The sequence below is a fragment of the Oxyura jamaicensis genome, chromosome 8 (genome assembly GCF_011077185.1).
Source record: "Oxyura jamaicensis isolate SHBP4307 breed ruddy duck chromosome 8, BPBGC_Ojam_1.0, whole genome shotgun sequence".
In the NCBI taxonomy this organism is placed as follows: domain Eukaryota; kingdom Metazoa; phylum Chordata; class Aves; order Anseriformes; family Anatidae; genus Oxyura; species Oxyura jamaicensis.
The window spans coordinates 26,583,862-26,595,516 of record NC_048900.1 but is presented as its reverse complement, the minus strand read 5'-3'; the positions used below and the strand labels follow the sequence as shown (position 1 = coordinate 26,595,516).

The window sequence follows — 11,655 nt, the reverse complement described above, 5'->3', positions numbered from 1 at the left end:
GCAGCGGAGCGCGGACACCCCGCAGCCAGCAGCGGGCTGCTAAGTGTCGCTGGTGCAAAGCTGCGCGTCGTAGCTCAGCCTGCGCTCGCCTGGAACGAGGCCCAAGCTAATAAACCCGGCTAGATTGCTTCCAGACCCGAGCTGGGCCACGAGGAGCCGGTGCAAATGTCACTGCTGCTGTGCTCTGCTTGCTCGGAGCCAGCCTCAGTGCCTCGACTGGAGCGGGCCAGCCCCAGGCACCTGTAGGGCTGGAAGGGGACGGTGTGCCACGGCCGGGCGGTGCGTGCCTCTGACATCTGCTTGCAGGCCGCTGGCAAGGCTGGGAGCTGGCGGGGCTGCTCCCCTGCTCCCCGACCTGAGCACGGGGCGCTGGGGGTGACCCAGGGCGAGGGGTCCCGGCCCGTCAGGGCTCGCCCTGAGCCCCCCCGGAGGGGGGGTCCCGCTGTTATCCGCGCCCCCCTTCCCCTTCCCTACGAGGGGCGGGCGGGCGGCCCCCGCTGTCAAAGCCCCGAGGGGCGGCCCCGGCGGCACAGCCCTCCCCCTGCCCGCCCCGACCGGCCCGAGCCGAGGGCTGGCCCCCGCCGCCGCCGCCGCCGCCGTGTAATGGCCCGGGCCGCCTTCACTCAGGCAGCCGGCCCTGCGGCGGGGCGGCGCGGCTGAGCCCATGAGCCCGGCACGGCGGCGGCTGTGGTGGCAGCAGGACGGGGCAAGGGGGCGGCGGCGGGAGCCGGCGGGCAGCGCGTCCCCCCGGGCGGCCCCTGCCAGGTAGGAGCGCGGCTGTCCCCGGGGCTGTCCCTCACACGGCGCCCGGCGAGCGGTAAACACGCGGCGTTACCCGGGCGGCCGGGCTCCCCCTTCCCTCCCCTCCCGGCTGCTAGGAGCCCGGCGGCGTTGCCTAGGCAGGGAGGGAGGGAGGGCAGGCGGGCAGCCGCCCTGACGAGCCCGGGAGGGTTCAGAGCTCCCCCCCACCCCCCCTCCGGGGTCTGCGCGCCCCCCTCCCCGAGCCCCGAGCGGTGTGAGGGAGGCGCCGCGGGGCTGAGGGAGCCGCGGCCGGTGCAGGAGAGCGGCGAGGGCCCCCCCGGCCATGCACTGCGAGCTCGCAGCGGGGCAGAAAGGCAGCTCGGGCCGCTTCGAGGTGACTGCTAAATGCCAGGGAGCTCCTCCGAAGGACCAGCCGCGAGGGACTTGTCCCGGCGCCGGTAAAGCTCTCTTGAATCCTCAGATGTCCTTTAAGAGAACCGTCAGCAACGGCAGCGAGAGAGCGGAGCCTCAGCAGAGCCCCCCTGAAATGTCAGCGCCTCTGCTAGACTTCGTCCCCAAAAGACCCAGCATATTCGAGAGGATCCCGATCCTGCCCAGGGCTCAGGAGCTGCGATGCGCTAGAGGCTCCAAAGATTATTTCCAGCAGCAGAAACATCAAAGCGTGAAGGGTGAGTCTTAAAAACGCACGACCCGACCACCACCACCACCAAAGCAACACCACCAATCCAACAAAAACGTTTATCGAGCTCCTTTGTGTGTGTGTGTTTTGTTGTCTTTCCTTTTGCTCTTCAGGGTGTTTTCTGACTTACTTATGTAACGCTGCAAGCTTTAAAACATTTTTCTTCCATACACCTTCCCCAGGCAGGACACACCAGACTGCCTTTGGCAGACGGGCAGCAGAATTTATCATTATTCCTTAAGAAATCCTGAGCCCAGCATCTTCCCCGGTCCTGCTGAGTGGCCGCTGCCTGGTGCGGCCGCGCCGTGGTGCCGCCTGTGGCTCCCCGGTGGTGCCCAGCACGGTGCTCACTGTCCCGTGCCGGGTGTGCGCATGGGGAGTTTGTTCACGGGGGTGCCTGGCTGACAAGAAATGCCTGGTTCTTATTCAACGGTTTCACCACGGTTGCTTGGATTTATAGTTTGTGTTTCAAGGAGGTGTTGCAAATGTTGGATTCAGGCAGCGAATCTTCAGGCTCGGGATTCCTGGTGCCTGAAAGGCATGGCGTGAGGTCAAGTTCTGCTGGTTTAACAAATGCCCAATTTCCATCTGTGCGTTGTTAAAGAAGCGGTATTGAAGTTAGGTCAGGAATTGCTTGCTAATGTCTGCTACCCTTTTGAGCTAGAACTTGTTAATTGAGCTAGAATTTGTTAATCAAGGTTTAGTTTTAGAATAATCTCTCTGAGGAGTCACTGGATGGATTCTGAGGAAATTCAAGCATTCCTTTGCGCTCCAAAGCCACTTGCAGAGACCTACGTGCACCTCAAGTTATTAATATTAAGGCAGTGTTTTCTGTAGTGTTAACAAGGTAGTTCTTTTTGTCTTCTCAGTCCTTTCCCATTCTTTATCGTAGCCGTGTAGATGCTGATACCTTGTTGGGCTGAGACAGTTCCCTCTAGGATTTTTTCAGTGCATCCTTTTCTTTCCATTCTGAAGAATAAAGTAGATTGTGCACCCTTGGGCTAGTAACATTTTCTTTTGTCATCTTGTTACCTAGGGTGATGGCACCCTTCGTTGCCATGAAGTTATGTTAACGAACACCTCAGTGCGTACTAGGTCTGTCCTGCAAACCGTAGGACGTGGTTGTTCATCACCAGTGAGTACAGAGTGGAGCAGCAGGTCATAAATTACCTTTTTTAATTTTCTCTTTGTTAATACTGCAATTCTCACTTCCTTGATTAAAAAAAAAAAAAACAAAAACAACGTTTCTTCGTGTTTGGCAAGGCTGAGCTGGGGCAGTGTTACACAGAACCAGATTTGGAGGGGACAGATGGAGGAAAGGAGGATTCACAACAGATGACGGGACAGCTAGGAGCTCGGGTACTGCTGTGCTGCTGCTGCTGCCTGTAGAAGGAACTCGTGAGATGTTCGTGTTCATTTTGGTCCCAGAAGTGAGACTGTTGCCACTTCACTTGGGTTCACACTGGCTTAAAACCTGAGCTGTGCATTGTATTACTCAAATGGACTGCTGAAGCACTTTTTTCCCCTCTCCCTTCTCCTCCCCCCCCCACCTTTTTTTTCCTTTTTCCTTTTTTGACCTGCTTACTCCTCTTTTCATCCATATTCCTCTTGTGTCTGTTGCAGAGGGTAGGGATGGAGGGAGGGGGAGAAGAAAAATGTAATTTCCACTGACTTGGGACTACTTAAAACAGATGTAGGTAGGCACTGGGAGAAGGATGCAAATTCACCTTGTCTGACTGATCAATTCCCCCTTTTAGCCACTGGGGAAAAAAAAAAAGTGTTGAAGCTTTGTTGCTGTTGTTTAATGCATTTTCTGTCCGGGGTGGTACCTTGTGGTTGCTTCAGCATATGCGTGGCTTGACTCACGGGAGTATGTAGGAGGTACCCATGGCCAGGACTGGGTTCGTTTACTGAGCGTGGTGATTTGATGGATAACATTGGATTTTTCCAAATACGGCAGTACTGTTTGTTTGGTTGCTTTTTTTTTTTTTTTCCTCCTCCGAAGATATTTTCAGGAGAAGCTAGGGAAAATAAATTTGGGGCTAGATTCCGATTCCAGACGTGTGGGCTGTCCTGGCTGCCCAACATCAGCAATTGTCTTAATATTGACTCGGGCACTGGGGAGCTCTCCCACCAAATGCTGGGAGCTGCCGGCCCCTGCTCAGAACCCAGCACTTCTGAGTCAAGTGTGCTGCAGTCAGCGCTGCAGAAATAACTGAAGTCACTCCATTACTCACTGTGATCTAACCGTAAAATCAGAGCTCTGTGCATCTCAAAGTGAGCTCTGCCGCTGCTGGGAGAGGAGAGCCACTGATCTTCTTTCAAGAAGTGGTGTGAACCATCTCCCAACACCAGCGGTTCTGCCGAGGAGATAAAGAAGCGGGCCAAGGACAGCTGTACGTAGATGTCAGATAACAAGATAAAGCTAAGAAGTGGGAATGAGGGAAGTATCCACATTTACCCTGTCAAAGGTTTTGAGAAGGAAACGGGTGACAGCTTGATTTCGGATCATCACGCTGTGATCCTGCTCTCCAGCCCCAGTGTACCGCGTACCCAGTAATTCCTCCTGCAATCTGGGTTGGATTACAGAACGTGCCTCCTGCTTTTGGTTTATCCACAGTTGAAAGCTGCAAGTAGGGAGAGGAAAAGACTCTCTTTAACAAGAGCAAAAACAATTTTTATAGTTGCCTGTAAAAATATATATTTTTCTAAACATATACATTTCAAAAAAGAACGAATAGAAATGGTACACTGCCCTGTTAATAACGTGAGCAGCTTTGAAGTAGTCACTGGGGAAAAGGCATCCTGCTGGGGTAATGTCCCTGCGGCGTTACCCCAGTGCTTCACGGTGTTACGGATGGATCCTGCAACATGCTTCCATGCCTGAGCAAGGCTTTTTACATCAACAGCCAAACAAAAACTCGAGGGGTGGTGCGAGGATTACTCCTGGGAATCAGATCGTTTGGTGCTGAGCTTTGTAGGATGGAACTGTTGTTTGTTTACCAGAAATATCAGTAGTTTGGAATTGTACTTCATGTTTTGTTCTGTTTGGGAGCTGTTTATTTTAAACACCCAGTTTTCACCCAGCCTCCCCCCTCTGGTATGATTGGCTGTGATACACGCCAGGCATTTCTTGATCATTGATTTCCCCATGTGTCATCAGGCAGAGTATTTGCGTCCAGACAGTACTTCTTAGAGGAATTCGTGGTCTGCTCGGCATAGAATAATTGTACCAAGAGGTATGACGTATATGTTACACTGCTGTCGTGTGATCGTGTGGGTTTGATCCTGTTTCATTGAATTTTGTTCTAGGACATTGCCATTTTGAAAGTAACACAGAACAAAATAATTACTGTCAACAGGAAAGAAACTTTGGGGAAAGCAAGCTTTAGTGGTGACAAAAGAGTAATCTATAAAGATGTCAAATCTCTTTCTTTTTTTCTTTTTTAAACAACATTGATTATGGTTGTTACCAGGAAACACTTCTCCTTTTCATTCTTTTCCAGTTTCGTTCGGTGTATCTAATTCATGACTCAGTAGAAATGACGAGATTTATCCTGTTGGTTGTGCCACTGGGAAATCAGCCAAATGGCCCAGACCTTTGCAGTAACCACTTCAGATATTAACTTTCAGTGGGCAAAACAATAAGCTGTTTGGATTGCAGTAGCTGGATATTTCCTTGTTGAGAGTATTTATTATTCAGACAAGGAGAAAGCTTTTTTTTTCTTTTCTTTTTTAAAATGTAGCCACGTTTGGCAAACACACAACCAATGTATAAGGGTATTAATTTTCTTCTGCTGTTGAGAAGGTGCATTAAATCTTGCCACTGCAACCGCCTGTGCCTACTCCCTTGGTTAGCAGGACAGTCCTTGCCTAAGCAGCAGCTTATGCTGTTGGGATCTTAAGTAAAAGCATATGTTTGGGTTATATGACTTATTAGGTGTATTGGCTGGTCTTGGGCCTGATTCTGCCATTTTCTTTTGTACACCTTGTCTGTGTTCACGGAATTATCCCACTGAAGCAAATGGGACTGTCTAGGGCTGATAAATATTATCTGAGCTAATAAGGAGACAGGGAGTGGTGGTCACTGCTACAGTGATCTCTAAACTTCCTATGTTTTATATAGAGCTGTAGCAATACTTTTTTTTTTTTTTTTTTTATTTTTCACTGCAGTTCACTTACAAGCCTGCTTGTTGTATTATGCATTTGCATTCTCCCCTACAAAAAGGAATTTAAAGGTTTATTGGAACTGAACTCGCAGTTACACAACTCCTTTTTGTCTTTTTTTTTTTTTTTTTCTGATTTCCCTGCTTTTCAGGGGGAGAAAGGGGAGGAAGCTTCAAATTGGAGCATGTGTGCTGAAAATCCATTTGGGTTATATTGTGACTGTCCCCTCCTCTGTTAAACTGGCTAAAATGCTTACTCATTTTGAACAGGAAAATAACTTTCGGTTACTTGCTGCTGACGGTTCTTCTAGTGATTTGTGTTGCAAAATCAGAGTCACTGAATTGAAGATGACCCTTTCATGGGATTAATTTAAAAGAGGTTTAGTTGCATCTAGTAATTAAAATCTCTGTCATTTAGGGATTGTTAGCAGAGAACGTTTAGTGAATACAAAGCAGGAGATCTAATGATAGACCTACTGGATAAAGACGTTCAGTACTTGTTAAAGCAAGAAAACCCTTCTGCTTCAGGGAAAAAAAAAAGCTCTTGGAAAGAGGAAGATAATAAATATTGCATCTATCTTAATACTGTGTAGAATTAGTAAATAATGTCAGATTACAGGAAATGAGTCTGATCTGTGGAAGGGATTTTGTAATTTCTTGAGTTTTACTTGATGAAATAAAAGTAAATAAGAAATTACTAACTCTGGCTTTAAAATGGAATAAAAATGTGGCTTATTATGTACTCTGCTAAAAGAGATGAGAATGAAAAAGATCTTTTCCTTTCTTCTTTTGTAGGAAGAAAAAGCTTAAAACTCAAATCTGTGTTCCTGTGTTCCTGTCAGTAGCCTTATCTTCTACAAATACTTGGGACTCCAAACATTCTCAATGATCTATTCAGCTATATCTAAATGATTGCTTGTGTGCTAGAGTTCAGCCCTGTAAGCACATAAGCTGTTGAAGCATACGCTAAGGGGTTTTAGCAGATTTGAAGTTACTTTCTGGAGGTGCTGGGAGATTCGATTTAGCAAAGCTGCTAAATGTAAAGTGAGTGTCTTCTGGGAGATGGCACTTCCTTATGGCAACAGAGCTTTATTTCACTTTCAGTGAGCAAAGATGCTCAGTGTGTTGAATAGGAGGGACAAAATTTTACTTCAAATGATGAAAACCAACAGGAGTCTTGCCACGAACTTCAGCTGGGTCAGTATTTCAATCCTGATATTACAGAAGTCCTTTATCCTGTGTACAGGGCAAAGCTTGTAGAACAAATAATAAGCTTGTATTAAATCCATCTGTAAGCTCTGAAGCAGAATAATGTATGGGCTATGTATGAAGGGAAATTTGGAATTATTGTGAATATAATTTCCTTGTTTGGCACCATGATTAGCATTATTCCAGAAATGCAAAGCTCTGCCGTTCAGTGATCTGAGAACGCTGAAGATGTTGATGGCCGGGTAATTGGAGAGGGAATATGGACGTAAACCGCTCCGCTCTGTACTCCAGGTTTCTATCATTATATGTCAACAGGCTTGAACAAGGCATGCAGTCTAGTAATTATTTTCACAGTGCCTGAGAACTGCTTTTAATAGAGCGTTGTTTTTGTTTGCTTTTTTTTTCCCTCAGCCACCAAGCGTTGTTTCCCAGCACACTGATGCAACTCAAAGAATACAGGGTTCCAGCGCAAGGGCAGTGCTCGCTCGCTGTGGTACAGCGTAATCTGGCTCTACGAATGTGCAAACAATAGCAAAAGTATGTGTTTCTGAATATGGCACAGCTGTTATCTTTTCCCGAGAGCAGGGAGCGTTACAGTGACACAGACAGAACGGCCAGTTAAAACCACTCATGCCGTTTTATTGCGTTTAAATGGGGCATGTAAGAAAGCAAGGGCCGGTTCTTCCATCCAGATAAGTATCGGTTCAGGCTACTGCAGTGCTACCTTTCTGAACGGCCTTTGAAGAATAGAGGCAAAGAATTCCCCTTCCCTTACTCTTACATTTCTGGCACCCACTATGTGAAATCTCGGTTGGAACCTGAAGTGTTCTCAGAATCTGTGCTTCACCAGTAACCTGGAACAAGGATTTTTTTTTTAATTACAGTCATTAGTTTGGATATATTAAATGACTGTTAATCATTAAGGCTGCTTGTAGAAAGGAGGCTACTTGGAAAACAGAAGAAACGTTGCCAGAGCTGCAGTAGGAAATAGATGCAAATTCTGTGTTTTAGGTTATTTTAAGGTTTTGTGCTTTTAGGAATTGCAAGGTCAAATCATCACAAAGTGCTTGAGCTCCCTCTCTCTCTAATAAAAAATTATTTTATTTTATTTTGTGTTTTAAGCAATTGTATTAGTCTAAATCTAATCTAATATTCATGTCTGACTTTCCTATCATCATGTCTGAATGTATATGTGATTATTTTGCGTAGTGGACTGGTAAGGAGCACTGTAATTGAATCTACCCGATCAAATTTATTCTAGGGGTTAAACAAATGCAAAACATCTTAAACTGTTTTTGATTCTGGCATTTACGTGTGTGATAAGAGGGCGGCTTTGTGAGTGCTATAGCATTATCAATCTTTTTAGATTGAGAGGAAAGCAAATACATTCTTACGAGTGTATTTTTTTTTTCATATTTAACCAGAGGGAAAAATGACACTAAGGCGACATCATCAAATCCTGTAAAACTAATTTTTTCATACAGATCTCCATTGTTGTTTTAAGTGCTTAAGGGGCTGGCTGCTTGGTTTATTTTGGAACTTGCTGAACTATATGAAGTGTGTCTCCAGGGGCCTGGTATTTTAATACCTAGTAGAAGGTTGTATAACACTAGATGATGTATTTTGCCTGCCTTCCTATGTTGTAAATAAATTACATGTGCTGGCTTGGGAGAGAGGATCTGAGGTGTAAATCAAAGGGGGAAAAAATAATTAAGTGATATTTTGTGACTGATTAATTTTATTTATACATTTACCTATAATCAAAAGATTTAAGAGCAATATTATGTGTAACAATGTTAACATGAGGTGCTTTCCAAGAAGAGGTAGAGGGTCTAGTGTTCCTTTAAATGAAGTGCTGTGATTCATTGCTTTTTCACAATTTGCTGTGGTTAAGTTGCTTAAATACTGAAGTCAACAATCCCCATGGCAAAGAAAGATAATGTGATTTTAAGCGTATTGTAAAATTGGAATGTCATAGCTTCCAGTCTATAATCCCAGCTAAGTCTTGCTTGTAATAAAAGGAAAATACAGATATGTGTGTCAGTTTTTGGAGCACAGGCTTCTTTGAGTTTAAGGAATCATAAAAGTCCTTCAAACAAGCCACACAACAGTTTATTAATATGAATGTTTTGCTAAATACTGCATGCTTAATGCAATCCCCATTCCTTTATAACAAGTTTAAATATTAATTCTTTGGAATGCTAGATGCCTAAAGCTAGATAGAAATGCTGTGCAGTTTCAGATATCTAGGAGTGGGCTTGTGAAACAGGATATTTAACTGGGAGAGATGAGTAGCACATTTCAGAGTTATTAGGGCAGAACAACAATGCAAGAGGATGGCTTAAAAAAAAGTTATATGTTTTCTGTGCATGAGGCTTAAATACCTTAGACTTGTTTATTTGAAATACAAGAGTAGATTTCCTATGTATGGAGGCTCTAGATTGCATTTTTTATCGTTATTTTGCTTTACTTCTCTTTACCCGCCTGCCCCTTTCTGAAGCAGCTGGCTTTGATTTAACCTGAATCCTTCACAGAGCCCAAATGATCAGTCACTGCTGATGACTGCGTGTTGTGTTCTTTGCTGGAGCATCTCCACAGACTGGATGCATAAGAGAGAACACCAAATAGGCCAGGAAAAGTGCTTGAGGAAAGCAGCAGTTTGCATTCATTTCACCCCAAAACAGATCTCTTCACTCGCTGTTCTTGTGTAAGTCCTGCCTGCCTCCCAGCCCCTGTCTAGGCTGGGCAGGGAAGGGAAAATCAAAGTGAGAGCAGATAAAAAAGAGGGAATTTCTGTTTTATTTCGCACTGTTTTCCAGAAAGGATTTAGCATGAAGTTTCCTAACTCCTGCTTTGCCCTGCTGTGTCCCCTGAAATTGCAGGGAGTTGGGGCATTGACTTCAGGAGGAGGCCAGGACTGAATGCTTTCGAAAATCCTGTGCACAGAAGAGCAGCACAGACTAGAAGATCCAAGTGTTAAATCTGCTTCCAGAGAGAAAAGTGCAAGCAGAAACAGCCCAGTAGCTCAGATGCCAAGGTCAGACAGTCAGAACAGCATGTTCATCTTTAATTTCCCTTCCTGTTCAGGACCCCACGTAGGTCTAAGGTCGGTGCGATCTGCTGTCTCCCATGAGGCAGGCAAAGAAGTGGTGAAGGCAGAGAGGGAACACAAAGACTGTGCCAGCAGCTGGCATGGCCAAGTGTATGTAAATGTTTGGGATGAAGAGGGTTAGGGTGCTTGGACTCTGTTCTAGGCCGTGCCATTTACTTGTATTGTTTGGGGGCAAGCCTGTTTATTATTCAGGACATTTCTTCCGCAAGAGTGTAACAGAGTGTGGTGTGGAGGAATACATGCCCGTTCTGGAGCCAGAAGCAGTGCAGTTGTGTCGGCACGCCATCAGGGCCAGCTGAATTTTCTCTGCTGAGGGACAGACTTTGTTGGTTCAGGTGCAGTGTTCAGGTGGTGTGGCTGCGTGCTGTTTGAGGTCTGACCTGGTGTTATCGCAGGATGCCACACTGCAGTGTCTGTGGTGCTTACTGAGCGGGGCTGCTCCCCTTCTGCTCAGCGTACACGTGGACTGGATTTCTCTGTGCTACCTGAAGTACATGCTATTTGCCCTCGTTGGTAAGTCTCCTTGAGTGTGAGCAGTGAAGTGAACAAAACAATTTTGTTGTCTTCGGGAGAATAAGATTTTTAGTGGAACATTTCAGCTGGGCTTCTTACTGCTTGGCATCTGGATTATACTGCTAGTTGCAGGAGAGTTACCGAGGAACAATATTCTCCCACTTATTTTAGTGCTTGAAATGCTCAGGTGAGGGAAAAGAGGCTACGTTAAGAGCTATGTTGAGGGAGCTATGCTAGAAATAGACAATAATAAGTTCCTGTTGGGACGAAAATCTTCCTCCTGCCTTTCTGGAGGAAGCAGCTTCAGAGTTGCCCCTGCCTTCCAGCAATGGGAGGGAATCCGACGGCTGCTGTTCTTCAGACAGGGGACATCTGGTGGGTTGTGTGCCTGTTGGGCTTGGGGCACAGGTAGCTGCTACGAGGCTCCTGAGATCCTCATCCCTCCAGCAGAACAAGCTTTCCACACAGCTGAAACTGCCTTCCAGGACTCGAAGAGGAAAAGGCAACAGTAAATTCCTCTTTTCTGGATATCTGATTGTGGTAACGTTCAGTTTCCCTGAAGTCATCAGAGCTGGTTTATGTTCAACTGAAACTGAGTTGGCTTCGTTCCAGTGTCCCTAGATCTGGTGCAAATTTGAAGCAGCACCATTTTGAACCAAGAGTGGATAAAAAGGAGGCAGACTTGAGCCATGGGGGGTTAGTGCATATAAGTTTGTCTTTGTGGTATGGACTCAGATCATGTGGCAAAAGAAAGATACCTCAAGTTTTTAATCTGAGCAGTTTTATTTATTTTTCCTCTTGCCAACTCACTGCAGATTGGCTTCTATTCTTTTTCTTTGAGTTCTTGAGCTATTCTGTAAAGTTTGTTGAGTTGTCATATTTTCATGGGGATAAGCTACAGGCTGTGTGAATGGTTCTCTTCTCAAAACAAAGATGTTGCATTTCAGCATCTCTGAATGAATAGGCAGGAAATTTAAGGGGATGTTTGCCCCTAGAGCCCACTTGCTCTTTTCCTGCCCTCAAATCTCAGCTTACTCATTCTGCTTTCTGAGCCTGCTGGCCTCTGTCTTTGACTTTGTGCACCTTTTCTGATGGCTTATTAAATATGTATATATAAAGGGATGGAACGTATTGGAATTGTGGGCTAGATATGTGGAAATGTGGCAACTAGTGTAAATAGCTTTTGGCCTGTTGAATGTGTAAATATTCAAAAT

The 11,655-nt window shown here is 45.8% G+C and overlaps 1 protein-coding gene across 3 annotated transcripts in view; it reads left to right on the top strand.

Moving 5' to 3' along the window:
• Positions 1–580: 580 nt before the first annotated feature.
• Positions 581–11,655, top strand: part of GLIS1 (GLIS family zinc finger 1) — a 189,512-nt gene continuing 178,437 nt past the window's right edge. Inside the window, exons 1-2 of one of the 3 annotated variants that reach the window (XM_035333436.1) lie at positions 581–765; positions 1,223–1,430. In XM_035333436.1, the coding sequence (XP_035189327.1) occupies positions 1,223–1,430 (208 nt within the window). In that variant the 5' untranslated portion in view covers positions 581–765. Of the gene's footprint in view, positions 766–1,036; positions 1,431–11,655 lie in introns of those variants that run through there. The other 2 variants (XM_035333435.1, XM_035333434.1) reach the window with 2 other exon arrangements.